General features: G+C 42.2%; 1 protein-coding gene across 3 annotated transcripts in view; it reads right to left on the bottom strand.

Moving 5' to 3' along the window:
* The window catches only part of ISM2 (isthmin 2), a 40,042-nt gene that overhangs the window by 10,853 nt on the left and 3,482 nt on the right, over nucleotides 1-25,707 (bottom strand). For all 3 annotated transcript variants that reach the window (XM_054972794.1, XM_054972795.1, XM_054972796.1), the window contains exon 2: nucleotides 2,293-2,556. In XM_054972794.1, the coding sequence (XP_054828769.1) occupies nucleotides 2,293-2,556 (264 nt within the window). The remainder of the gene's footprint in view (nucleotides 1-2,292; nucleotides 2,557-25,707) is intronic.

Below are 25,707 nucleotides of genomic sequence, written 5' to 3'. Positions count from 1 at the left end.
AGAGGCCAGCTGTGTGCTGCCTGAGCAGGTTTAATATTTCTGTGAATGAGAGTCAGAGAAAGAGAGGCCAGCTGTGTGCTGCCTGAGGAGTTTTAAGCATTTCTGTGAGAGAAATATTGAGTTAGAGAAAGAGGCTGTGTGTGAAGCCTTAGAAGAGATCTGTGTGAATGAGTTTATAGGAAGTAACTTTAAGAACCGAGAACTACGTTTATGAAACCGATACGCTTCTTGACTAAATAAAAGTTTGTTTTGTTATATCCCAGAGTGGCTGTCATTGCTATATCCCAGGGGTGGGCAATTGTTTTGGCTCGGGGGCCACTTTGTGGGAGCGGAGGTTAGCAAAGGGCCGCACCTTTTAAAATGATTGTATTCATTAGTTAAATTTGCATTTCAGAAAAGGTATAAATTGTATCATAAAAATCAATAAATATAAATTAAATAAAATAGTGGTAGTTTTATTCAATTTATTTATTGTGCTAATTTCATATCATCTATAGCTGCAAGCACATTTAATTTTAGAATCAGTTTAAAGAGACAAATGTAGGAATGAAAGAAATGAAGGAAATCTCGGTTCAAGGCGGATTTTTCTGACTGTCTTGGTGGGCCACAAAAAACTCTGTAGCGGGCCGCAATTTGCCCACCCCTGCTATATCCCATTCCTATCCTCAGGGCCACATAGAACCACAAAGGAGCCTGATGCTTAGGAACGTTACCAAAGGGAAAACTTAAAAAATATATTGGAATATAATATTCCTGGTGGCAGCAAACTACCCAGAGGGTGTTAAGGGAAAGATTAAAAGAAATATCTACTCAAAGAAAGTAAAGGTCATAACAGCATGGTTCGGTTTTTTCGTGGTTGTACATATTTTTCACTTTATTGCATTACAATCTTTTCCTTTTAAAATCTCTTCAATAAATGTTACATTTTGAAATTCATTTCATCGGTTTTCAGCATCAACACACTTTGCTTTATTCAAACATCTTTGTGAAGCTTGGGTACTATGCTATTATACTACAAATCCAACTAAACCCCCCCCCCCCAACCTACAAATGTTACATACCCGTAAGTATTATAACTGAATTTAAAGTAGTTAAATAACGTAGCCAAGCACAGGTATCAAGCTAGTTAGCTATACTGATGGGGCACTTAGGACGGTATATATTCCATTGAGGAAAGCCCTTGGGCCAAAATGCATCTGGTTCTCATTCTGTACAAATGCAGACAAAATGTACTAATATACCTGTATATGTGTGAGTTTACTATACATGTATACACAAGTGTATGATATTTATATGTTGAACCACACTTTTAATCATTCTTTTGCACTTTTATTTGTTGGATTAAATTATATACCAGTGCTTTAATTATTAGTATCACGTTTATAGTTTTACTTAATTCTTTTGTTCCAACCTCTTTGGTTACCCCCTCTGTGCCAGCTAGAGTTGCCAAAAGGACCTTGGGAAACATGTCCTGTTTCCTTTAATAGAGGCTTAATGGGATGTTATTTACCTCCATACCATGAAAAGCTTCAGCTCCCCAATTCCATGCGTCAAGCCTCTATTAAAGTGACAGGACATTTTCTCCTTTAGGCCAGTTAGCAGCCCTATTCCCTGCTCAAATTAAGCTTGGCTATAATTCTATGTCTGGGGCTTTACCATCATTCATATAGTCATAACCTTGAGGCTAGTAAACAGCAAATGGCCCATGACAAATAAAAACTGCCACCAACCAAATGGGCAACTTTCTGTAGTTTTCTTTTCCCTCTGTCAAGATGCTGATGGCTTACTTCAGTATGTGCAGCAAACAGGCTAGTAATCTTGTTGTGAATTTACATACAAATAGTCATGTGCTCTATCCAAGGCTTTGGCAGCAACTCCTGGAAGTCATGATTGGTGTAGAATGTTTTGATCAATAGTCCTAATGAGCATGGAAGACCTTGGGAAGACTTCGTAGTAATATTGCCAGTAGCCTTTAGATCTCAGCAACAATTGCAGGTTAAATCCCAAACAACTCTTGCATATTTAAGATGTCACCTTCTCTCCCATGTCCCACTGCAACTGCTAAGATGACCTAGAGTACCCCCTTGGTGTCTCCATTTGTGCATCAAGCCCAACATAGGCATCTAGAGCATCATTCTTGGTCGCTGTTCTACAAACTATGGAATTCCTACTTACTACCAGTCTGGTAGCCCAAGTAAAGACCTGCTACCCCAAATAATGCAGGATGCTTTAAAGTTAATGATGGATTCTGCTCCCACCCCCTTTTTGTTCTCAGTCTGTTCACAGGCTTACCTGTATGTTTGGGTTTTGAGCACTCAGATCCACATTGGCTAAGCCTGGCAAGTTCTGTAAATCCAGCACAAAAGGTGTGCTCTCTTCCTGGATTGGGCCACTGGGCTGAAGTGATGATAATTGGTTCCTTGCCACATGCTGCAATGGCCAACGGCGTCTGGGACGGCGGGGCACAACCTGTCCATTTTGTCTCAGGTTCCGGACTTTGTTAGAACGTGGCATGTCCTCTTCTTTGACTGAAGCCATGTCTGATGAAGTGGAGATCTAGCAATGAAGGATAATAATGGAAGCATTGGCACTGTTAAATGACTGATCTAGCTGCTTTTCTTGCACCCTTACATCAGAACAAAATGGAACAGATGCCAGTGATAATTCTGATTGTCCCATCATGCCAAGAAGAACTGGAAACAACCAAGTTCCAATAATTTGCAGTTGCATCTCTGCCCCAATAGCAGCTTGAGAGTAGTACCCTCAAACAAATGGACGCTGTTTGAGCATTCAAGATATTTCTAATGTGCATTGTATGTTCTCCCACCACTTTACCACAGCTGTCCCCATTTGCCCAACCTACCTAAGAGGAAAAAATATATATTAAGACAACCTTTCTTGGTTGTCTCTCTAGTAGAGATGCACACGAACCGAAATCCGAACCAAAGTTTGTGACGAACCGAGCTGGTTTGTGGTTCACGTTAGAGCCCATTTCAATCAGTTGCCAAGGAAACTGATTGATCGGCGCCAGGCTATCTGCAGGATGGACTTCCTGCAGACCTTCTGCTGGCCCGGAAATGACCTTCTGCTGACCCAAAAGTGATGATTTGCTGACCTAGATGTGACGTTTTCACTGGGGTAGGTTTATGAAAGTTTGTGGTTCATGAAATGCGACGAATCACAAACCGCACGGTTCATTTTTTTCCAGTTCGTGCCTATCTCTACTCTAGCATTCCAGCGTTGCCAATTTTGCCTGCTCTCCTGAAGCCAACAACATTCAGTGAGCGTTCTCAAGTGTATAGCAGATATTTGGTGCAGTCTTAGGATCTAAGTACATATTCCCACTGTTTGTGAGAACAGTGTGCGTCTGCCCTGGGTCCTGCCAAACCAATGGTACTACTGGCGTAATCAACAGGGGAAATAGCAGCTTCTCAGGGCTGTTTCAGGTCAGGAAAACAGTATGATGATAGAAAATTAATCCCCTTCTCCACGTGCACGATGGTCCTCATCCAAATTGCGCTTCCACACGCCTGAGAATTTACATTTCAACAGGGAACTCCTGGAGTTCGTCTGCTTGGCAGGACCTGGGATGGGTATGAAGTGGACCCAGAAGCCATCTAATGTTTTCCCTTACACTGCTGCCTAGGAACTGTAGTTTGATCTTGTAAGTTCTGAGCATGCACTAGTATGATGAATGCTGACTCTGTAAGAACATAAGCGCACACGCACACACTCAAAATGTAGCTGATTATAAATGATGCATGATCTGCCCAGAATGACCCTGGTTCATATGTAATCCTAGCAATTCAGTAAATTGTGAGCACATGCCAGCCACAGTTATCCAACCAGCATCCATACTGAATGTTACCAAAAGCTTAGGCGCAAACACACTCAATATATTGCTGATTTTAAACAGTGAACAAATTATCAATGCAAATATATGGGGCACACAAGAGAAAATGAGCACTGCAAGCAAGGTAATTTCAATTTTTTGAACATATGTTTGCATTTATAAAGACTGCAGCATTCCCACCAGCTGTCCAGATCCAGACACTCAAAACTCCTGCATCTGATGCAGTGGGTTCTGGCATTTCAAACTAAAGCCAAAGTACAATGTGCTAACCTGTAAGATGCTATGCATCTCTTTGCTACTTTTGCAACAAGATTACTACATCTGCTCCTCCTGCACTCTGTCATTCTTTTTTTGCTACTCAGGAAAACTTCTGTGTTTAAAGAGGCCATTTTTGCATTTTGTGTAACTCTCAGCAAATGAGGAATGTCCTCTAGGTGGGGTGGTAGGATTTGACCCCAGCCAGTCCAAAGGGAGTATGGTCATTTTCATAGTTTTCATAGTTAGCAGTTAAGCACATCCAGGAGCTAATTTTAAAAAGAGAACATCTGGGTTTTTTTTCTGCAATGTATTTGAATATACCTTGGAATTGTTTAAAATGTGTCTTAGAATAGGTCTGTGGCAATTTTTCTGACCTTGAAGGCAGTTGCAAAGCCAGACAGTTTGGCAAAGTCCTATTGAGGTGACTGGCTAGAGAAGGCAGTTGCTGATGTAGATGTTAGAAACCCACCTTTCTGAATTGTTTGCCCTACCCATTTCCTGATATCTTAATATTTACATGTTCTGTAATGTGATAATCAAGTTTTGTAAAACCTTTTCAATAGAATTAAAAAATGGGAGAAAAAAAGACTGCAGTATGCTACATTGTACCACATTCACAGGGTGAGATATCAAATGCATCCTATAGAAACATACAGATCCCTGTATTTAGAGGGTCACTTGGTTTAATGTCCATACTGGCAGACTACAATCTTGACCAATTTAACATGACTTTGCCACTCCTGGATGATTCGGGCCTGGCTTTTTTCCTCTCTGTCCTTCCAAAATCCAGGGACTATCCATCTAAACCCAGTTTCTTTGCCACATGTAAGCAGATCAAAATTTATGACATCTATGCCCCACCGAGCTAGCCCATCTATTCAACAGCCCATTCTGTTCCAGTAAGGGATGTGTAGGACAGCAACACCGGTTGCTCGTGAAGACATGCTCTACAGTATCAGGGAATGGAGGCCCCATGGCTGTTTTTCATTGGTGCCATAAATGGAAGACTGCTGGCAAACAGGTAAGGTATCTCTCTTCATGTGTTCATTGCCACATGCACTGATGGTGACAGAATCTTCTAGTCTTAGCCAAAATAGAACAAAGCATGAGGGCCTTACATGGTCCTCATGTCTTCCTGTTACTTCTGTATCTATCCTGCCCCCGTCAACTAGATACGTTCCAGGAGATCTGTGCATGGCACATAATTCCCAGGTGCATGGAGGACCAAGTCACAACCATGGAATATGGGTGCGGGAGCACTTAAGTTTCCCCCTCACACCATTTTAGAAGCAAGAAGTGGCCTGGGGGACCTCTACTTACTCCACTGGGGAAACTTTATACATGGATGGGCCATCTTGATTTTTGAGGAAACTTCTGAAACAGATTTCAGAATCTGAAAGAGCTAGTAGCAGGATTCATCCTTTCACCCCACTGAACCAAAATCCAAGTCCTTTGCTTACATTCATCCCTTGATATTCTTGGCCCTCCCCATCACCTACACTGAGACTGGACGCTCCTTAGGACAAGGAACTCTCATCTGCTGATGTAAAGCTGCTATAGAAACACATATGCAACTTCCATTTAACAGCCATTTAATGTTGCTTATTTTACCTTGCCTTGCTGATTTCAGAGTTCACCTTCAAACTCTACATGCCAAGGTGTTTGCAAGTTCCAGAGGGGCAAGGAAATCAGGGTCAATTCGACTCCTTATTACTACATCTTTGGACAAGCAAATTCAATTTCTTTTATTGTATTCTGTAAAGCAGAATACTGTGTAATCCACCTTGAGTCTCTGTGAAAAAGGCAACTATAAATGACATAAATAAATAAAATAAATAGTTTGATCCCCTCCACCTCCCATCCTGGTAAATTCTCATTGGGAAGTGAATTTAAGGATATCCAGCTAGCTTTATCTTTTTGTCTGGCCATTTCTCCAAGGAGCTCCATGCAGCATACACAGCAGCATTTTGTCCTCTCAGCAACCCTATAAGGTAGGTTACGCTGAAAGAGAAAGCTTGGCCCAAGGTCACACAATAAGCTTCATGTCTCAATGGGAAGCCAGGTTTCCCCAGTCCTTGTTCAACACTCTAATCTACTACACCATAAGAATATAAGAAGAGCCCAGTGGAATCAGACCAGTAGTCCATCTAGTCCAACATCCTGCTTCATATGGCGGACAACAAACATGTTGCTACCTAGCACTGCTATTTAGAGGTTCGCTGCTTCTCACTATGAGGTTCTCTTGAGTCATCATGGCTAGTAGCCACTTATGGACCTGTCCTCCATGAATCTTTCTCCTTTTAAAGTCATCCATGCTGGTTGCCATGACTACATCCACTGGAAGTGAAGCCCACAATTTAATCACTTGTTGACTAAAGTAGTATTTCCTTTTATCTTTCCTGAATGTATTGCTCACCATCTTCATTGGATGCCCCAGAGTTCTAGTGTTTTGGGAGGAGAAAAAGTCTTGCTATACGCTTTCCTTACCACATGCACAATTTTATAAACATGTGTAATGTTCCTATAAGGTAGGTTAGGGATACGGGATATGTAATGTTCCTCCTCATGTGTCTTTTTAAAAAAACTTTTTTCTAAACAGTCTCTCCAGCCTTTCCTCATACAAAATGGACTCCAGCTGCCTTAATCATCTTGGTTGACCTCTTTCTCTAGCTCTGCAAAGCTCCTTTTGAGATATGGTAACCAGAACTGTATGTGGTACTCCAGTATACCACACTGACTCTCAACCATTCCTATATCACAAAAACAATCATCCTTGCTCAAACAAACCTCCTGTATGAAAAACAGAGTAAGCAATTTGGATCGAGGAGGTGAAAATCTCATCAAATCATGTTAAAAAAATTCTAGTTAACATGCAGTTGCTAGTGAAGGAACTTGGTGGTAACCAGAACCTTCTTGCATCTTCCCAGGAGGGCCATTTCTGCAGCCCACCAATCCTTCTTGCAGCTCGGAGCCATTCCTGAGGTGCAGTCTCTGTTTGGTAGGTTCACTGTGTGTTATTTCCTTTCACTGCAGGAACCCAGGATGCAGATGCAGGATTAGAAAAAAGAAGGATACTGCCCTCCCCTTTCTGGGATATGGAGAGCTGCTATTACCTGCAATTAAGGCCTGATGGCTTGGGAAGAATTCTTCCCCACCACCACCCTACTTTCATCCTGACCGCTGGAGCACTTCAAAGGGAGCCGGAGCTGGTCCTGACTCACATGAGTGCACACATGGGTGTCATGGATGGGTTTACAGGGCTGCACATCAAAGACTTACGGCCTGTCTTTCCCTCCCACGGCGAACGGAAGAGAAAGCAGCAGGAAGATTGCTGGGTCCCTTGGAAGGTTTTATTTAGGAATTGGGATAGTTGGGGTGGAAAAGGTTGCAAAAGCGCCCTCCCCTTGCAAAAAAACACAGCAACAACACAGCCTTAGAAAATAAAGCAGAAGGGAATTTGGTTAGTTAAGTCTTGGGGATCTGGCACAATATCTCAAGATAGTAAGTGCTGAGAAAAGTAGCCAGATCTGCCACTGGGATTCCCCCAGTTTTCATTTGGGGCTGGACAAATACCAGAGAGAATCCAACAAGACCACAGAATTCATTTCCCCAGCTTATTACGTCTGCAGGGTCCAATAATGGTGTTGGTGTGCCTGGTCACTGGAAGGCAATTTTTACCCACTACAGGCAAGTAAGAAAATGGTGATTTATAGGTATGAAGCGCTGATCCCCTGAGGCACTGCTGTTTTTTAATGTATGCAAAGTAAGGTTGGCAAGCAAGTCAACTGACCAGTTAAATGTCAAATATTTCATCAAAAACAAAAAGAAGGGGAAGGCAGCAACTACAATACCAAAAGAATTATGAAAATATGATATATATGCTTATAGTAATGACAATACAATTGGATAAACAGCATATGTGAAAATTAATCAAAGATATGAATCATATATACAAGTCATATATACAAAAATTCAAAGGTTAGAGATCAAAAGCCGAATATATCCAGACAAATTAATGGCAAAACACAATACAGTCAGTACATGGAAGTAATTTACAAAGTGCCAGGACCAATATCAATGTAAAGTCAAAGTAAGCTGGTTCAGACCACAAACATGTTGTATATACTCACAGTATATACTCATAAAGGAAAAGGGTAGGTGTTATACAATCTGTACAAACAATGTCCATATGTGGGCAACACCAAAAACTCCTAAGAAAGGGCCAACGGGCTCATGCTTGCATATTTCATATTCCCGTTTCACAGGTCATTGCTTCCTCAGGGCGGTAACCAGGTGCCACACACAGAAAAAAAGATTGAAGTCTTAAACCAAACAGACACACAAATTCACAGCCTCAATGGGAGCGGTCCGGCAGCACAACACACTGAATTTGGAAACTGAGTTTTCGATCGTCTAACAATCTTTTGTAATTTGTATAAAGTCTCAATAAGAAAGGGGAACTACAAATTAAGGGACAAAAATAAACTGTAAGTCACTTTAGGTCCCCTATGGGGAGAAAAGTGGGATATAAGCATTTAAATAAAATAAACAAATTATAGGCTGACATTTCTAAAAAAAAAAAAAGCTAAAAAGAACTATTCATTAAATCTTTCATATTTATAGAAATATGACCTAACATTGTTAAGCTACCATTTTAAAAATGAATTACTATTTCTTAAGAAATTTCATTGTTTCACACTGTGAACAAGTATGTTCTAGCAATCATCCTAAATATCAAACCTGTTGATGATTAACATCTCTCTTCCATCATTCTAATAGAGTAAATGCTTTAAAAATACTTGACTGACCAATTCCCTCCCTTCCCCCTCAGTGGTCAACCACTGAGAACAGACCTTTCAGTGACTGGCCATCAAAACGCCTCAGTATTACTTCTAATTGCTGTCATCAGGAATGCTATTCCATGCCCACCTTAAGCATGTGAATGCTCCTCCCTGACAGCAGCTGTATACTCTTGTCCTCCCCTAATATCTGTGTTATTTAGTTTGGTCCTATTGGGCGGAACTCTTGTTTCAAGATTTTTAGTTTTGTGTTAAAGTTGTTGGTTGCTGGAGTTGTCTTCATGAAAATAAATGGTTGATGTTTTGAGCCAGCTTGTCTCTTCTGAATGGATTTGAGAACGAGAGCCTGAGTGAGTACTCTAACCTGGGAACTCACAGCCAAAGGCGGACTTTACCTATGCTGTCTTCACCAGGAAAAGGAAAGATTGAAATTTGGTCCTTGAATATATACATATTACCAGGGCTTTTTTTCAGCTGGAATGCAGTGGAACAGAGTTCCGGAACCTCTTGAAAATGGTCACATGGCTGGTGGCCCCGCCCCCTGACCTCCAGACAGAGGAGAGTTTAGATTGCCCTCCGTGCCACCTGGTGCAGAGGGCAATCAAAACTACCCTCTGTCTGGAGGTCAGGGGGCGGGGCCACCAGCCATGTGACCATTTTCACCGAGGGCAATTTAAAAACTCCCCTTTGTTCCAGCTGACCCAAAATGACATCATTGGTCCTGGGAGCATGCACAAACTTTGCACACGCACATGTGGTACCAGGGGCACCACCTCCCGCCAAGAGTTGCCCCCTGTACTGGCAACCCGCTGAGTTCCACCACCTTTTTTCCCAGAAAAAAAGCCCTGCATATTACACCCTTTCCCCCAAAGAGCATAAAGCAGCATATGTGAGTCTCCCCTTCTACTTTATCTTCATAACAACCCTGTAAGGTCACTCGCTGAGCTTCATGGCTGAACTGAACCTAGTTTTCCTCATATCCAATGATGTGGGTTTCCAGAAATATCAGAACTGAAACATTTCCCCAAAAAATTCTGATGCCCTGAAATAGCATGTTATTTTGACATACTTAGTAAAACAAATTTAAAAAGCATTCAGTGGAGATGAAAATAGGGCTCTTAAAAAACAAAAGCCATGATTTACAGTGTCACAATCAGCACTCTGCCCACATGGACACATGAAATATACGCTCAACAGGTTCAAAACACGCGCACACACACACATTTTTACACACAGAACCCTGCTCAAAGAAAGCACTCTTGGGATGGCTGGACTATTCTGTCTTCAATAAGCCTGTTATCTCAAATTACTAGATGAAGGAAGAATTCATGGTTCAAAGCTTCCCCTTTTTATGAGGGCCTTGCATTCCCATTCCCAGACAAGAAGTGATGTTTTCTGAACTCTCCCAAGACTTTACCAACCCCTTGCTGCTCCAGGAAAAATGCAAGATGAAAAACAGAGAAAAGGGTAATGATTGCATTTACCCACACTAGTGCAAAGCGAGAGTCTCAGATCTACATCCTGACAATTGAAAGGACTAAGATGCTTGGATTCTATGAAAAAAGGCTTTCTGCCTCAAGCGCTTCTGTGTTAACACAACCAGTGCTTTTCAAGGAGCCTTTACACATGTCGAAGTGCTAGAGGCAGAAGAAGTGAGTGCTGCAGCAGAGAAAAGCCTACAGATAACAGCACAAGGGAAACAGTTTCACAGGATCCAAGCCATGTTTTCTTTTAGTTCAGCTGTAATGCACATAATCTCTTAATACAATGGGCAATATTGTGCTTTCCAGATATAAAAAACCATGAGCTTTAGTAACCATTCACTGGTTCTAATGATATACATTTTTCACTTGCACACTGTATCCCTGAATCTCCCAGCAACTTCAGTTACTGCTCTGTTAGCACTGCGGCCTAATACCAAACTTTAAAAGATAAACAGAACAAGGACTCTGCCTCTACAACTGAATGTACTTCAGTGCCATGTGCTTGTTTCAAGCCAAGATGCCAGTCTCATTTCTTTTTAAGCGGTCAGAAGAAATAGGTGCTGAATCCATTCCTTCCACTCCTCACAACCAAAGCCTACTTAGGAGGCAGTGGTGCCAAACAGCTGCTCCCAACCCCAGTCAGCCACCCTAAGCATCCCTGTCAACCAAGTCTCCTCTTCACTGACAAAAAGCCAGTGTTCCCAACCTCTCCAAAAAAACCAGCAAATTCCATACCCTTTGACACATGGGTTGCTGGTTTCAAGGGAACAGGAGAGAAGCTGTTATGAATGCATGTAGCAGGAGTTCATCATTTCCTAGGCCTAAGAATGGTTTAGTGATGGTGCTGAGGGCTGTCTATTTATTGGACCCCAATGAGCCTGATAACGCCTCCAGACTTTACGTTTAACAGCTCTGGCATACAGGCTGCACATATCAACTGGTGCAACAGACTTATTCATTAAAGACATGTTAAATGTGTATGTGTATAGGTGTCTGCTTTAAATTAGGGGGTTATGAAGCCCACCACAATGTTAGGGAAGAGTGACCTCAGATTTAGGGGAGGGGCCCAAAGAGTAGCTTCCCCCCTTAGGCTTTGCTGAGGATGTAGTCACCAGCTTTTAAAGTAAATGCTTTTATTATGAAATCTACTGCGGGTGGAACGGCTTGTTACGACTCACATGTAATGCCCAGCCTGTCTTCTTTCAAAGGTATGGACAACTGGCTCCTATCAAATCCCTACACGGCCACTGCTTCATGGCCTACATGGCCTGTGGATATCTAGGCCAGGTGCTCAGCAGAAACCTTCTTCTTGATCTGCTTCTCCTTCTTCTCCTCATCCTACGTAACCTCTTTATGCTTCAAGGCAACAAACAGATGCCAAATATGGCAAAGAAGCACAATAAAATTGTCCAAAAAAACAATGCCGACATAAACCCTCTACGGAATATCAGCTTTCCCAAACAGCCTCTGTCTTGTCTGCATTTCATTTTTATCTTGTTCCTCTTCAGCCACTTGACCCACAGATTCCAGAGTCAGGTTTAAGACAACCACAGCTGCTACGTGAGACTCTTCCCTCTGGGACCCAACAGTTCAGGGCTCTGTATACACAAGAAATAGTTGGCTACAAGTACTTGCAGCAAAGGCAGAGACTAAAAGACAGGAGATGCACCTCAGAAGAATCAAACTCACACCAAATCAGGGCATTGGTTTATGGAAGACGGAAAAGGGGGGGGGGGGGCATTAATGAAATCCACAAGGCCTACCCCATGATCCCTATATCATAAATGTAAACAGGTAAGCCAAGTCCTTCCTACCCTCTAAAAACCTTCTAAAGTCAGTAGTTAATAGAAATCACGCCTACCTGTAGCTTTAAGAAAAGAATGGCAACAGAACTCAGTGGCTGTTGAGTGTTGCTAAACAACCACAACAACATTTCCAAGCTTTGGTTTCTGTACAGCAAAGCAGAGTGGGGGAAGCAGGAGTGCACTGGGAGTCTGAAACAGCCCTTGAAAAAGTCCTATTCTCCACCTCATTAGGGACAGAAACTTGCCAAGGCCAGGCCTAGCGGCAACTACTAAGTACTCACTAGCCACACAACTCAGCCTGGCATAGCTGCAGCAGGAGCAGCAACTATGCAACTCCTAGAATTACAACTGATCTCCAGACCACAACGATCAGATCCCCTAGAGAAAACAGCTGCTTTGGTGTCTATGGTGTTATACCCTGATTAAGTCCCTCCCTCCTGCGGCTCCACTCTCCAAATCTCCATGAATTTCCCAACCTGGAATTGGCAACCTTAGCAACTGACGAATCCTCTCTAGATTTCATGCTTGTTTTACTGTATTCTCTTTCAACAGCCAGTATTTAGCCAGAGAAAGGAAGCAGCAGATGAACTGATCAGTTCTATCTATTGTAGCGTTCAAATTACAAGAAGGCTAGGAAGCCTGTCCCCTTGTGCATAATCTCAGGCACATAGGGGAGTTTTCACCTTTTTCTTTCTTTCACCCCTGGAGCATGTGAACTTTGCATCAGGATGAATTCGGCCTCAAACAAACGCAATTCGGCACGTTCGGAGCCCAAATCAGCCTGGTGAGAAGCGTGGGGGTGTTCCTGAGGAAGCACAATAATGTCACTTCTGGGAATGATGTCATTGTGCCACCCCAAGAGCGCACCCAGGAGGCCTGTCTCTATCTTCCCCTCCTGCTGGCCAAGTGAGTGGGTGTGTGTGGAGGGGGGATCTCCCACCCCCACCGGGGGGGACAGCAACCCTACAGGCCCACCTGGGATGAAATTTTCCCCCTTGATCATTTTATCTGTTTTTGACCCAATTATGGGACAGAGGTGGCTTTGGTAGAATTAGCAGGTGGTCTCTAGCTAGAGCATAATCCATGTAAGATATATTTATTATTAGGATCAACCCAATGACACACAACAGTGTGTGAGCTTTTGAGCCTAACCAGAACTCTTCTTCAGGTTCTTTAAAAAAATATTTTAAAAGAGCTTTGTGAAGGAAGAATGACACAAGACATGGTGATAAGTACTGCTAAAGCTTGCACTGTGTGCCTAATGCACAGTAGATTCAAACACAGATGGCTTCAAGTTACTCCAAGCAAGAGTCAATAAAGCAGTTACACCCAGTGAGACCAAAATCCCTTTCTGAAAAGAAACTAGAAATCCCTTGAAATTCACTGTATTTACTTAGGAGATAAATTTAAGTTAGAAATCGATAGGACGGATAATTCCATTTGACCCTGCTAAACCTATATGCTGCATTGGAAATAGTTGATTACAATTGGAGAACATGTAAGGATTTGTGTGGGGGCATCTCTTCCCCCCCCCCCACACACACCATGTCTTCTTTCCCTTCCCTGTTTCCCACAGCCTTCCCCCCCATTTCTGCTTCCTTCTCTCCTTCCCACCCACCTTTGTCTCCCCCCCCCCCATCTTCACTCCTGTCCTCCCTGGGAGCCTCTCCCCTGCGGCCCAGTTGCATGGTGCTGGTTAAGCTGGGCCAGCTGAATGGTGGGGAACCTGTAAGGACTTACAGGGGTACTTCACTTTTCCCTCTACCCCATCCCCCACACTATTTCCTCTTTCCCTCTTCCTATCAGCCTCCATAAGCCACATTTCCCTGAGCCGTTCTCTCCTTCAAACCCACTAAACAACTTACATTTAATCTAGTCCCACCCACCTCACAGGGTGATTGTTGTGGGGATAATAGCATACTTTGTAAGCCATGCTGAGTGGGTGTTAAGTTGTCCTGAAGAGCAGTATTTAAATTGAATGTTGTTGTTGTTATATTTCTTAATTTACTTCATTTCTATATGGCATTTCTCCACAATGGGGACCCAAAGTAGCTTACACCATTCTCCTTGCCTCCATTTTATCCTCACAACAACCCTGAGAGGTAAGTTAGGCTAAGAGTGTATGACAGGATCAAAGACACCCAGTAAGCTTCCATAGCAGAGTGATGAATTGAACCTGGGTCTCTCACATCCTACCCTTAAACTCTAACCAGTACACTATACTGGGGGGGGGGGGGAGTCTGGGCTGGGTGAGTCATACAAGTCATGAGGTCTCAAGTCGCCCAGTGGTTGCTGCTGGGCCTGGCCCCAAGGAGGCCTCCCTCAAAGGCCAAAACAGCCCTGAAAATGGTCCTACCACCTCCCCCTACCTTTTCCTGACAGAAATCAGGCCTGGAATATTGGCTAATGGTTGCTTTGCAGCAGCCACTGAGGGCCTCTGGTTAAAATTATAGGAGCTCCTTTTATCATTTTGGGGTTTTTTTTAGATTTCAGATTTTTCTGCAAACCTGGGTCATTTTTCAGGTGTGTAGAAAGATCTGCCTTGTCCATTCACGCCACCAGTCTCCAGATATAAGTGTCCTCAGATCAGGGCCACTTGGCTATTAGTATATAAGATACTGCCTTACTGAATCATTTACAGCAGCGGTACTTCACACAGCCACATTTGCCATTACCATCCACCAAGAGCCATGTAATCACCCCATACCATGCACACTACCCAAAATACATATTAACCGTTATATAACATAACCCTTTTAACAGTTATATAACATAACCCTCTGAACATGTCTTGCCTCATGATTACTAAATATTAGCCATTCTTTTGAGTGTGTAGAGTGAGGGGACAGACTTGCAAGTCATAGTTATGACACACAACAGTGTGCAACTGTTTTCAAACTCTCCATTAGGCTGGATGTTAAAAAAGTAAATGCTTCTCTGGGTTAAAAATTCCAGTCACGTTTTCCTACAGTTTTGCAGAAGGGGTTGCTAGAACTTCTCTCTGTGCTAAGTTTTCTGCTTGCAAGGAATTTTGTTTTTATGGATGAACATTCGACAGTGGTATGCCAGCAGTGTGCTGTGATTAGAGTGTTGAACTGGGACCTGGGAGACCCAGGTTCGAATCCCCACTCTGCCATAGAAGCTTGCAGGATAACCTTGGGCCAGTCACACACCCTCAGCCTAACCTACCTCACAGGGTTGTTGTAGGGATTAAAAGGAGAATTATGTAAACCACCTTGGGTCCCCTTTGAGAGAATGTGCTTCTCAGAAGAGCCACATGTGCCCCTCTAGTGAGTATCACTGATTCAGAGCAAGGATTTGGCATATACTGGGTTACTAGAAAAAAAGAGACTACGATAGAAAAGATCTTGTAAATGTTGCAGAATAGTCAACATTTTTAGGCAAGTGAATGAGAAGAATTCGTAATGTATTGCTTCTGTACCATGGCAACAAGGCTGTACAGCAAAGCTTCTACTTCTTATTTCCCTGGGTCAGTGAAAGCTGGTGATGAGGGGAGGAGCTATGATTCAGTGGATAGGCACATGCTTTCCATGCAGAAGCTCCTAGGTTTAATCAGCTTCTTCAGTTAAAGGATCCCAGGTAACAGGTTTACAAAAGACCTTGGAGAATTCCTGCCAGTTGGAATTCAGATAAACTGGTAGTTCCACCCAGGGTAGGGCGGTTATTTGATGTGTCAAATAACTGATGTTGGAAAATACACACAACAAAGGCACAAAACATGTTTTGCTATTTTAATGTATGCTGTTATTTTAACAATATTTACTATTTTATTTTATTTATAACATTTCTATGCCACCTTCCCACCCAAATAAGGTCCCTATTAATTGTTAATTCTGGGAATTTCAAGTGTCTTGATAATATTTTAATCTAAATACTTAAGTTGCCCTGGAAGCCTATATGGCTAACAATGACAGAGAAAAAAAGGAAGAGTATAAAAAAAATTTAGAAGCTTTTTTCTATTTAACTAGCTTTCTACTTTCTGAAGGCCAGAGGGCCCAAAATATAAATGGATATTGGTGTAAGTGCTTTCTGGGGTGACATGACTGGTTCAACCATGGAAATGGAGAGCAGGCTTCCCCCCTTTACTGCACTCTAAGTTGCCTGATACCAAGTCAGATAATTGATCCATCTAGCTTCACTGGCGTGTCCTCTGGCTAGAAGTGGCTCTCCAGGATCTCAAACTACCCAAGATCCTTGAGCTGGAGATGGTAGGTGTAAGGACCCGGCCAAGATATTTTACAAAAAAACTCCACTGGTTGGTTTAATGAAGATTTATTATAACAATCCAGTTCAAGGTACAACGAAGACTTTGTTAGGAATGACAGTATCAACAAACATTAGTACATGTAGCTTAAAGTACTGGCCCCCCTTTCTGGGGTTGGACATTCAGCCTGTGAGAATCTAGGCACTCAAGATCGACTTGTCAGCTCCCGGCTAAACATCCTCTGAAAGGCAAAAGAAACTACAGCTGTCTCATCCCCCAGGTGGGGGAGGGGGGAGAGGTGGATGCCAACCTCCTGACAGTAGAGCCTGAACATGGGACCTTCTGCACACAAAACACAAACTCTTCTACTGAGCTGTGGCTCCTCTGCACTTCTGAAGCTATGGACCTTTCAGAAACTTATTGTGATTAGAAGAAAATACAAGACTACTGCATAAAATTAAGGAATCTGGAGATTTGGCAGGCTTTTTTTATAAACAAAAAGAAGTCAAAAATAATAAACAAGAATATGACCAAGAAGAAGCAACAGGAACTGAGCGAATTAACAAATTGTGAAGTGGTACACAAGATTAAATATTTGGGAATAGAGCTGACAGCTAAAAATATTGATCTATTCAAGAATAATTATGAAAAGGTCTGGACACAAATTGAAAGAGACATGATAAAATGGAATAAATTAAACTTATTGTGGTTTGGTCGGATTGCCACAGTTAAAATGAATGTGTTGCCTAGAATTATGTTTCTAATGCAAACAATACCAATCATAAAAGACAAAAAACAATTTGAAAAATGACAGAAGAAAATATCGGAATTTGTGTGGGCAGGGAAGAAACCAAGAGTAAAGATTAAAGTACTTTGTGATGCTAAGGAAAGAGGTGGAATGCAGTTTCCTGATCTTCGACTTTACCATGAGGAGATATGTCTAGTCTGGTTAAAAGAAAGGGTGTCTTTAGCCAATCATAAATTCTTAACTTTGGAAGGCTATAACAGACTTTTTGCATGGCATGCGTATATGTGGTATGATAAGTACAAAATGGATGCAATGTTTCAGCACCACTATCTGAGAAGAAATTTATTGTTGACTTGGCTAAAATACAAAAAAAATATAGATCAGAAGAAACCACTGTGGATTATACCAGCTGAGGTGATCAACCCAAACCTAGAATATAAAGGAAAAGAATGGCTTACCCTCAAGGACTTAACAGAAGTAGAAGATAAGGAAGTAAAACTCAAACCAAATGAGGAGTTGCCATTTAAATATGGTTGGTTACAATATAGACAAATTAAAGACCTATTTGACACAGATCAAAGGAAGACAGGTTTTAGAACTAAGAATTCAGGATTTGAGGAACTTTTGTTAGGAGATAGTAATAAAGCAATTTCTAAAATGTATAAATTGTTATTGAAATGGTTCACAGAAGATGAAACAGTCAAGGTACAAATGGTAAAGCGGGCAATAAACTGTAACAATGAAATAATGATGGAAGCATGGGAACAATTGTGGAAAAATACGTTAAAAATATCAACATGTACAAGTATTAGAGAGAATGGCTATAAAATGTTATATAGATGGTATTTAACACCGAAAAAATTAGCCATAGCTAATAAGCAGCTATCTAATAAGTGTTGGAAATGTAAGGAGCATGAAGGTTCTATAATATAGAAATAATGTAATATTAATAGCGGGGGGTTCGAGTGCTGTTGGAAGTCAACATCGAAAAGGGGGAGGGGAGGGGGTGGGGAAATATATTTGTGGGAATTGAAATGGATTATATTTGTGTTTTAAGCTGACTATATATTGACCCATCCAATAAAAATTTATTAATTAAAAAAAAGAAACTTATTGTGATTAGAAGAAAAAAAACTTGAGTGATACTAATATTTTTCAGCTGAATTCAATGGTGGGTTTTCTTATTACACAGAACAATCAATGTGTATAATGCTTTACAGAGCACAAGAAGACAACCCCTGCCCCAAGGAGCTTACAATCTAAAAAGTGAAACAAGATTACAAAGAGAGGGGACAGAAGATGGAGGTGGGGAAAAACAGGGGAAGGATGTGTGTTCTTTCCAATGTCATGTTGTGATCCCCCCCCTGCATTCCCCCACTCTGAGGCAGATTTTTCTGCCAAAATCCAGGTTTGCCTGCCTTGGTTAAGCAGTCTCTATTTGTGGTTTTAAGCAGTTATAATTTTGGCTTTTTAGCTCAGCCCAGAAACTTGATGGGAGAAAAGCAGGAACCCTCTTCTTCTGCGTTGGAAATGGTACTAGAGGCAGTATAACATTCAAAAGAAACAACAACTTCATTGAACAGGCAGGGATGTAATAAGGGCAGTCAGGGAATAAAAAAGCAGAAGTAAAATTTGTTAGTAGAACAGAATACTCCTTAATTCACAGGTAAAATAGTTTTCTTGAAGCTTAGCTTCTATGGTCTTAATCCTTAACAGTGAGATGTGTTTTGTTTAATACTTTTGTTACAGCAACAACATTTCTTTGTTGAGTTCCTTTTTACAACTCTGGTTTCCTGACAATAAGTTCAAAACTGTTTTCCGTTTACAACAGACCCAGAGGGCCTCCTCAGCACCAAACCTCCTTTACACACTGGGCAGGAATTAATCTTCTCCTAAGAAGAATGAACCCTTCTTCACTTAGCTTGAATGGGAGTCTCCACTTACTACCCAATCACTCTTTGCCAAAAACACACACCCAGTTCTATCATGGCTGTGTAAACGGGTTTTAGCTTGTGTTGGCTTTTATACTTGGAATTTCTAACTAGAATTCCTCCTCAAGACAATGATATTACAGTTAGGGCAAAAGATTTCTTTTTCCTCACTTCAGAAGGGAACCTGTCTGATCTTCCCTGTCAGACTCTCTCACACACTCTTTCTGAACCCAAAATCCTGTCAGCAACTGTCATCCTGAAGGCTGGTTCTGACTGGCCAATCAGAGAGGAGGGAGCAGCCTGTCAATCAAGTTCTCATTCCAGGCAATTATTAACTCCTTCCCTTCCAGTTCTTGAGTGCTGCGCTTAAGAAACTTTCTTTAAAGTGCATTCCGTCTCACACATACAAGGCCTTCATTCTTGTAGGGGAGGGAAAGTACGGGGTTGTGATAGTTTTCAAGTTTTTCCTGGGCTGTGTCTCTTTAGGAAAACATACTTACGAGCTTCCATGAACCAGTGGTTCGCTGCCCTCTTACTGCAATACTTACATCTAGCAGGGCCTTTTTAAAGGTTAGGAAGTGCAGACAAGCAACCCCATTTCCCTTAACATGTGGACCACAGTCACCGAAGAATGTTAGCTACACCACCTGTGAATTGTTACTTGATAGAAAGCCAGAACATTTGTCATACACATGCATTAAAATACAGCTGCAGCACACAAACGAAACTCTAAGTGAATTGCAACAGCAAAGCATATTCACATTTAGAATTCAATGCACACACATCTTGGGATATCCTGATCTATATATCCTGGGAAGGAGGGAGGGAGAAAGGAAGAAGGGGGGAGAGAAAGAGAGAATATAGAGTCTCTCTTGACACAAACAGATTCAAGGAGCAGCTGGCTTGGTCCAATAAAGCAGCCGCACAGCTCTATCAAAGAAGAGGGGGGCAGGGAGAAGCAAGCAGCTTTAGACATCTGTGCAACATCTCCTCTTGGGAAAGATGTTACCCAGAGCACGGCACCTGGTGTTCTCAGGGTTACTGCTAAACGTACTTTGAGAACCTCCAGGAACTTACCTGCTTGGATCCTTCTCACTAGCTGGTCGGGATGGAAGCTTGCCTTAGGCAGCCATGAACAAGGGGCAGCAAACAGCTGAGGATAACTGGCAAAGCATGAGGAGTTCCTCAATCCATGCTTTTTAGGCTGCTTGTGCATGGTGGAAGTGGGAGCGGATAACCACAAAGGTGCCAGAAGGAAAGTTGCCAGATTTCATGAGGCCATGCTTCTGTACTTTAATAATTATACAGCAAAGGTTATGTGCACTCTCCCACCACACACTGCATTTCCTTTCCTAACTTCTTACTATGATACTTTAAGGATGTTCTCCTCCCCTGCCCATTATGTCTTTTTCAGCTACATTACAGGCAGACCTTTTAACAAGCACAGGTTCCTTACCACTGAATATTCATGATGTTAAAAACACTGCCCCCCCCGCCCGCAATTGCATTTCTGAGTGGAAGACGCCAAGATCTAGACAGCAACAAGCACAACAATTGGCAACCGAAGTTTTACAACTTGCTGATAAAATTCCAAACTTTCAACATTTTTCAGTGCTGAGCTGCTGTCACCATAACAGCTAACATGAGGCACATTTCTGCTCTTCTGTGATGTCACAACAGTTCAGCCAATGGAAGCCTCAAAAGCTACAGACCTATGTTAAACTCAACATTTCTTCTTTACTGTAATTTCTGTTACTGTGGCAGGGCGAGGCAGCCAAATTTTTAACTATGTTTTCTTTTCCACAAATCTGCATGTTGTGTGACTTCACTTGATCTCTCATTGATTATTTTCCACCATATAAAGTATCATAAAACAGATTCTATTAGCATGTGCAGGGGTCTCATCCCTTTACACATACCTTTTACAGGAATTGCTTTGATTTCCCCAACAGAAAATCTACAAACTTATTTGTCCAGTGAAAATGGATGAAGTCCACCCACTGCCCCTCTCAAAGACCCCCACTTCTCCCAGCTGGCTCCCCTATTGTTTCAGTCTTTTACTTGGCCCCAGGGCAGGAGGTTTTTCACTATCTAGACTAAGATAATTTGGCATTTGACAAAAGGAAAATTTGCTATAAAGGGTAAAGTACCTTCCTGTGCACAATAAGACCCTTTCAGAGCAAGATGATGCTTCAATGCATGTTTTGTGCCCACAAATCTGACCTCAATGGGGACAAAGCTGGAGACAAGAATGCTTAATTGCTTAAGAAATGAAAAGGTGAAAAGCACATCCGCAGGCAAGATGACTCCACCAGCGACACAGAGGCTGAAGCCACCCGCGGTGGGACATGCATTCCACACACGAGCAAGGAAACGCGGAACTCAAAGGCATAAGCGCAGCTGCCCCTGATACCCCCACCCCCACCTGGAGCCATCATTTACCCACTGTCTGTGACAGGACAATTATCTGTAGCCAAGACAAGGACAGACGTCAGGAAGGGAGAGAATGACGCCTGTAGGTCAGGAATAAGCAAGTAGGAGACAGATGGACTCCAGGGAAGGGCATAGCTTGTCTTCATCCCTGGCCACAAAACTGAAGAAAAATAAACCTTTTGAGAGACAGTCAGGGAGGGAATGACACTAAATGGAACTTGTCTCAGCAGCTGCTGAGGCAGTGTACAAAGCCCTGTAAAAACTTGCTTTGTTTTATCAGTCACAGAAGCCCATATCTCCAGCATGTTTGAGGGTCAAAAGTGATTCTGTTCAGCAACATCAGGGACTACAGGCAAGAGATGGGGAGATGCTCAGGCCTCCTGGTATCAGAGAACACAGCACCTCAAACTTTTATTGGCACAGCTGCTGTGTTGACAAATTACACAGTTAAGAGGGGTAAGGAAAGCCATCTAACACATATCAGCATTTTGTCAATCTTGCATGTGCCAAAATGCCAAGAAAACACTTTCCTTGGGGAAGACAACACATTACCTGGAAGGGTGGAGTTATTTTCTGCATAGGTCAAAATTTAATTATTGGTTTTCACTTATTTATTTTAAAGACTTTTATGCTGCCTTTTCATCCAATTTAGTGACAATAATCAAAATAACTTTAAAAAACTCATATATATATATGTTTGTTTGTGTGTGTGTTTAAATTAAACATAATTAAATAACACACATAAATGGGAAGATGAATCAGTGAAGGGAAGCCAAACAAAGTCTTCACTTGCTGTCTGAAGAATGACAGAGCTTTTTAAAACTTACGGGCAAAAAGATGTTCTTGGAAATGCATGGGCAGAGCCTGACAAAACTGGAGTATAGTTGCTGAACAAGATTCAGTGGTGACAGGGGAGGCTTCAATACACTTCCTTGCTCTTCCCTGTGGCTAGAAGACTAATATAAAAATAGTAAAAGATGAAAAGTGAAGGCCAAACTAGACAGACACAGGAGAGATGCAGAAATAGGTCTGCTCAGTTTTTAAAAAGGGAAATAGCAGCTGCGTAGCCCTTTCTCTCCGTTCAGACTGGGGTTGCAATCTGGGGGGATGGGAGAGAATTTAATAAAACAAACACCCACCCACACACCCTCAGTTTCCTAGTAGCAGTGAAACAGAAAAGACATTAGTTTACCTAATTTAGCAAATGCACATTTGCCTAGTCTGACAATATACAATCTAGATTATATTATCTAATCAGGAGTATTCAGCAATTAAAAATTCTATGTCCATACAGGGGATTGAGATAAATCTCTATCATTTTATGATTTAGAGTATCCTGCCCTGCCCTGGATAGCCCCGGCAAGCCTGATCTTGGCAGATCTCTGATACTAAGCAGGGTTGGCCTTGGTTAGTAATTCAGTGGGAGACCTCCAATGAAGACCAGGGTCGCTATGCGGAGGCAGGCAATGACAAACAACCTCTGTTAGTCTCTTGCTTTGAAAACCTCAGCAGGGGTCGCTATAAGTCAGCTATGACTTGACGGTACTTTCCACCACCACCAAGGGTTTCCTCTAGTATCCTGGAGGTGTGCTGTATGAATTAGTACCAGAATCCAATTCTTTAAAAGCTTATCCTTAAAGCCACTTCAGAAGCCCTACCCTAGGTGCCTCTGCCTTTCAAGGTTAGATGGGTAGCAGCTGGGGCAGAGACCTTCTCTATGGCGGTGCGCTGCTTTTGGACTACCCGCCCATAGAGGCATCAGCCTCTGTATTCTAGGCACCTTCTAGGCACCAGGTGATGATGGTTTTATTTTCCCAAGTACTTGGTGGATTATTTTGTTTTCTGTTGTTGTTCTTTGCGTAAACTGTTTATAATTTATCCTGCTGATGTTGCACTGGATTTTACTGTTTTAAAGGGCTGCAAATGGCCCTAAAGATTTGGTAGCAGAAAGGCAGGATTGCAATGTTTCAAATAAAAACCAATCTGTAAAAGAAAATGCCTGATGTCTGTGCGATTTTCAATACAATTATTTTTCAAATGTATCCTAGAGTTCTCAAGAGATGTCAAGCAGCCTTCAAATGTTGAACTGGACAGATCAGGGTCAGTAAGTGCGACTGTTCTTTGGGAAAGTGGGGTGTGTGGGAATGCGTGTACATCTCCAATGGGGCATAATTTCGACAAGAAAAACATGATACGCTATCATTAAGTTATTGTTGTCCAACAACAACATCCCTAGCATCCTTCTTCCGGCATAATACCATCCAGTAATCTCACACGTTGCTTAGTATTTTAAACCTGTAGTTCATGACCAAGGAGCATTTTATTTAGGTGCGCAGACAATGATTTGATCCATAAGCAGAGAATACTGCCTACTGCCATTTTCCTTGCTGCCAACTCTTTCCAGCTTTTCAATCCAGGTCATAAAATTGGAAAGCTTAAATCCCAGAAAACTGAATAGACGTGGCCAAGGCAGCCACATCAGGGACTTAATTTGACATAAAGTTGTGCATGCCCAAGAACCTCAGCAGAGTGTACCACAAAAAGGGGTGGGGAAAAGAAGGGAAGATTTTTCTCAATTAAAACTGTGGTATAAACAGAACAAGCAAGACAGATTAGGCTGAGCCCCATGATACAATACTAAGTTGCAATACAATATCAACCGCCATATTCAGAGGCAGTAAACCTTTCAATACCAGAGACAGAAGGCAACATCAGGGGAAGGCCTTGGCCTCTGTGCCCTGTTGTTGGCCCTCCAAAGTAACTGACTGGCCACTGGGTGAGACAGGATGGTGGACTAGATGGACCGCTGGTCTGATTCGGCAAGGTTCTTCCTATGTTTTTAAGTTTAAGAGGCCCCATAACATTACTAGAAAATGTGCAAACCTTGAAATGTAGGGTTTTTTTTAACGTAGAGACTCCTCATAATCTAAGACCATAAACTTTAGTTTACTTAGCTTGTAGTTTGTCTGTAAATCCAGCTCTGAAACAGGGAGTTGATAGTGGGACAATGCCCATCAACAAATTAAGAAAGCAACCCCACCCACCCCCCTCTCTCTCATACACAAAATTTCTTCCACTGCTGAACCTCAGTGACAGGACTAGTGAACATAAAAGCGTATGCTAACAACAAACCTGTTTATTGACAGGTTGTCACTCGTTGGCGTCAGGTAGCAATTTTTCACAGGCCAGTTGATTAGGGATCCTGGAAGTGTTTTGCAGGGGTCACTGGGGCAGTCGGGGTGGGGGTGGGGGCAGGAGATGTGAATGTTATGCATTGTGCAGGGGGTTGGACTAGATGACCCTAGAGGTACCTTCCAACCGTATGATTCTATAATTCCTTTTGGTATGTTCCTTAGGGTTCTCCAGGAGCCAAATATTTGATCTTGTGCTGTTTATTTTGCCCACTCTTTACACTGACAAGCATGAGCTCTTTGCCATTAGATCCCAGATACAATCCCATGCCCTTTGGGGTCTCGCATGGCTCCATTTCTCATAATGGCAACCATATGCTATGCATTTTGTAGTGAAGACACATGTAAGGCACTACTACCTCATTGGATTTATAAATCAAATAACACCAAAAGGAGAAGAGTGTAGAGACCAGACAGATGGGAAAGGCAATCTTAAGGGGAAAAATCCAAGGGGTTAGACTTTTGCAATAAAAAACCTAAATAGTGTTGTGGCACCAATACTGTGGTGTAAGCTCAGACTCATCTTTACTTGCCAGTTATATTATACACCCAAACAGCGGGCCAAAAGCATCAACACAGAAATTTCATCCACTGTGACTTCTTGTATTTCATGACCTAACATTTTTTGAGAGGTATGAAGCGGGTGCTAGTCCAGGAAAATAAATGCCACAATATGTTTGATGGTTGTTGTGGGTTTTCCGGGCTGTATTGCCGTGGTCTTGGCATTGTAGTTCCTGACGTTTCGCCAGCAGCTGTGGTTGGCATCTTCAGAGGTATAGCACCACAGCTGCCAGCCACAGCTGCTGGTGAAACGTCAGGAACTACAATGCCAAGACCACGGCAATACAGCCCAGAAATCCCACAACAACCATCGTTCTCCGGCCGTGAAAGCCTTCGACAATACACAATATGTTTGTTAGTCTTTAAGGCAGTGTGGGGTTGTTTGATGTTTTAGACAGATGTGTAGTCAAACTGCTCCA

The sequence above is a fragment of the Eublepharis macularius genome, chromosome 2 (assembly GCF_028583425.1).
Source record: "Eublepharis macularius isolate TG4126 chromosome 2, MPM_Emac_v1.0, whole genome shotgun sequence".
In the NCBI taxonomy this organism is placed as follows: domain Eukaryota; kingdom Metazoa; phylum Chordata; class Lepidosauria; order Squamata; family Eublepharidae; genus Eublepharis; species Eublepharis macularius.
This window is presented reverse-complemented; position numbering and strand designations above follow the sequence as displayed.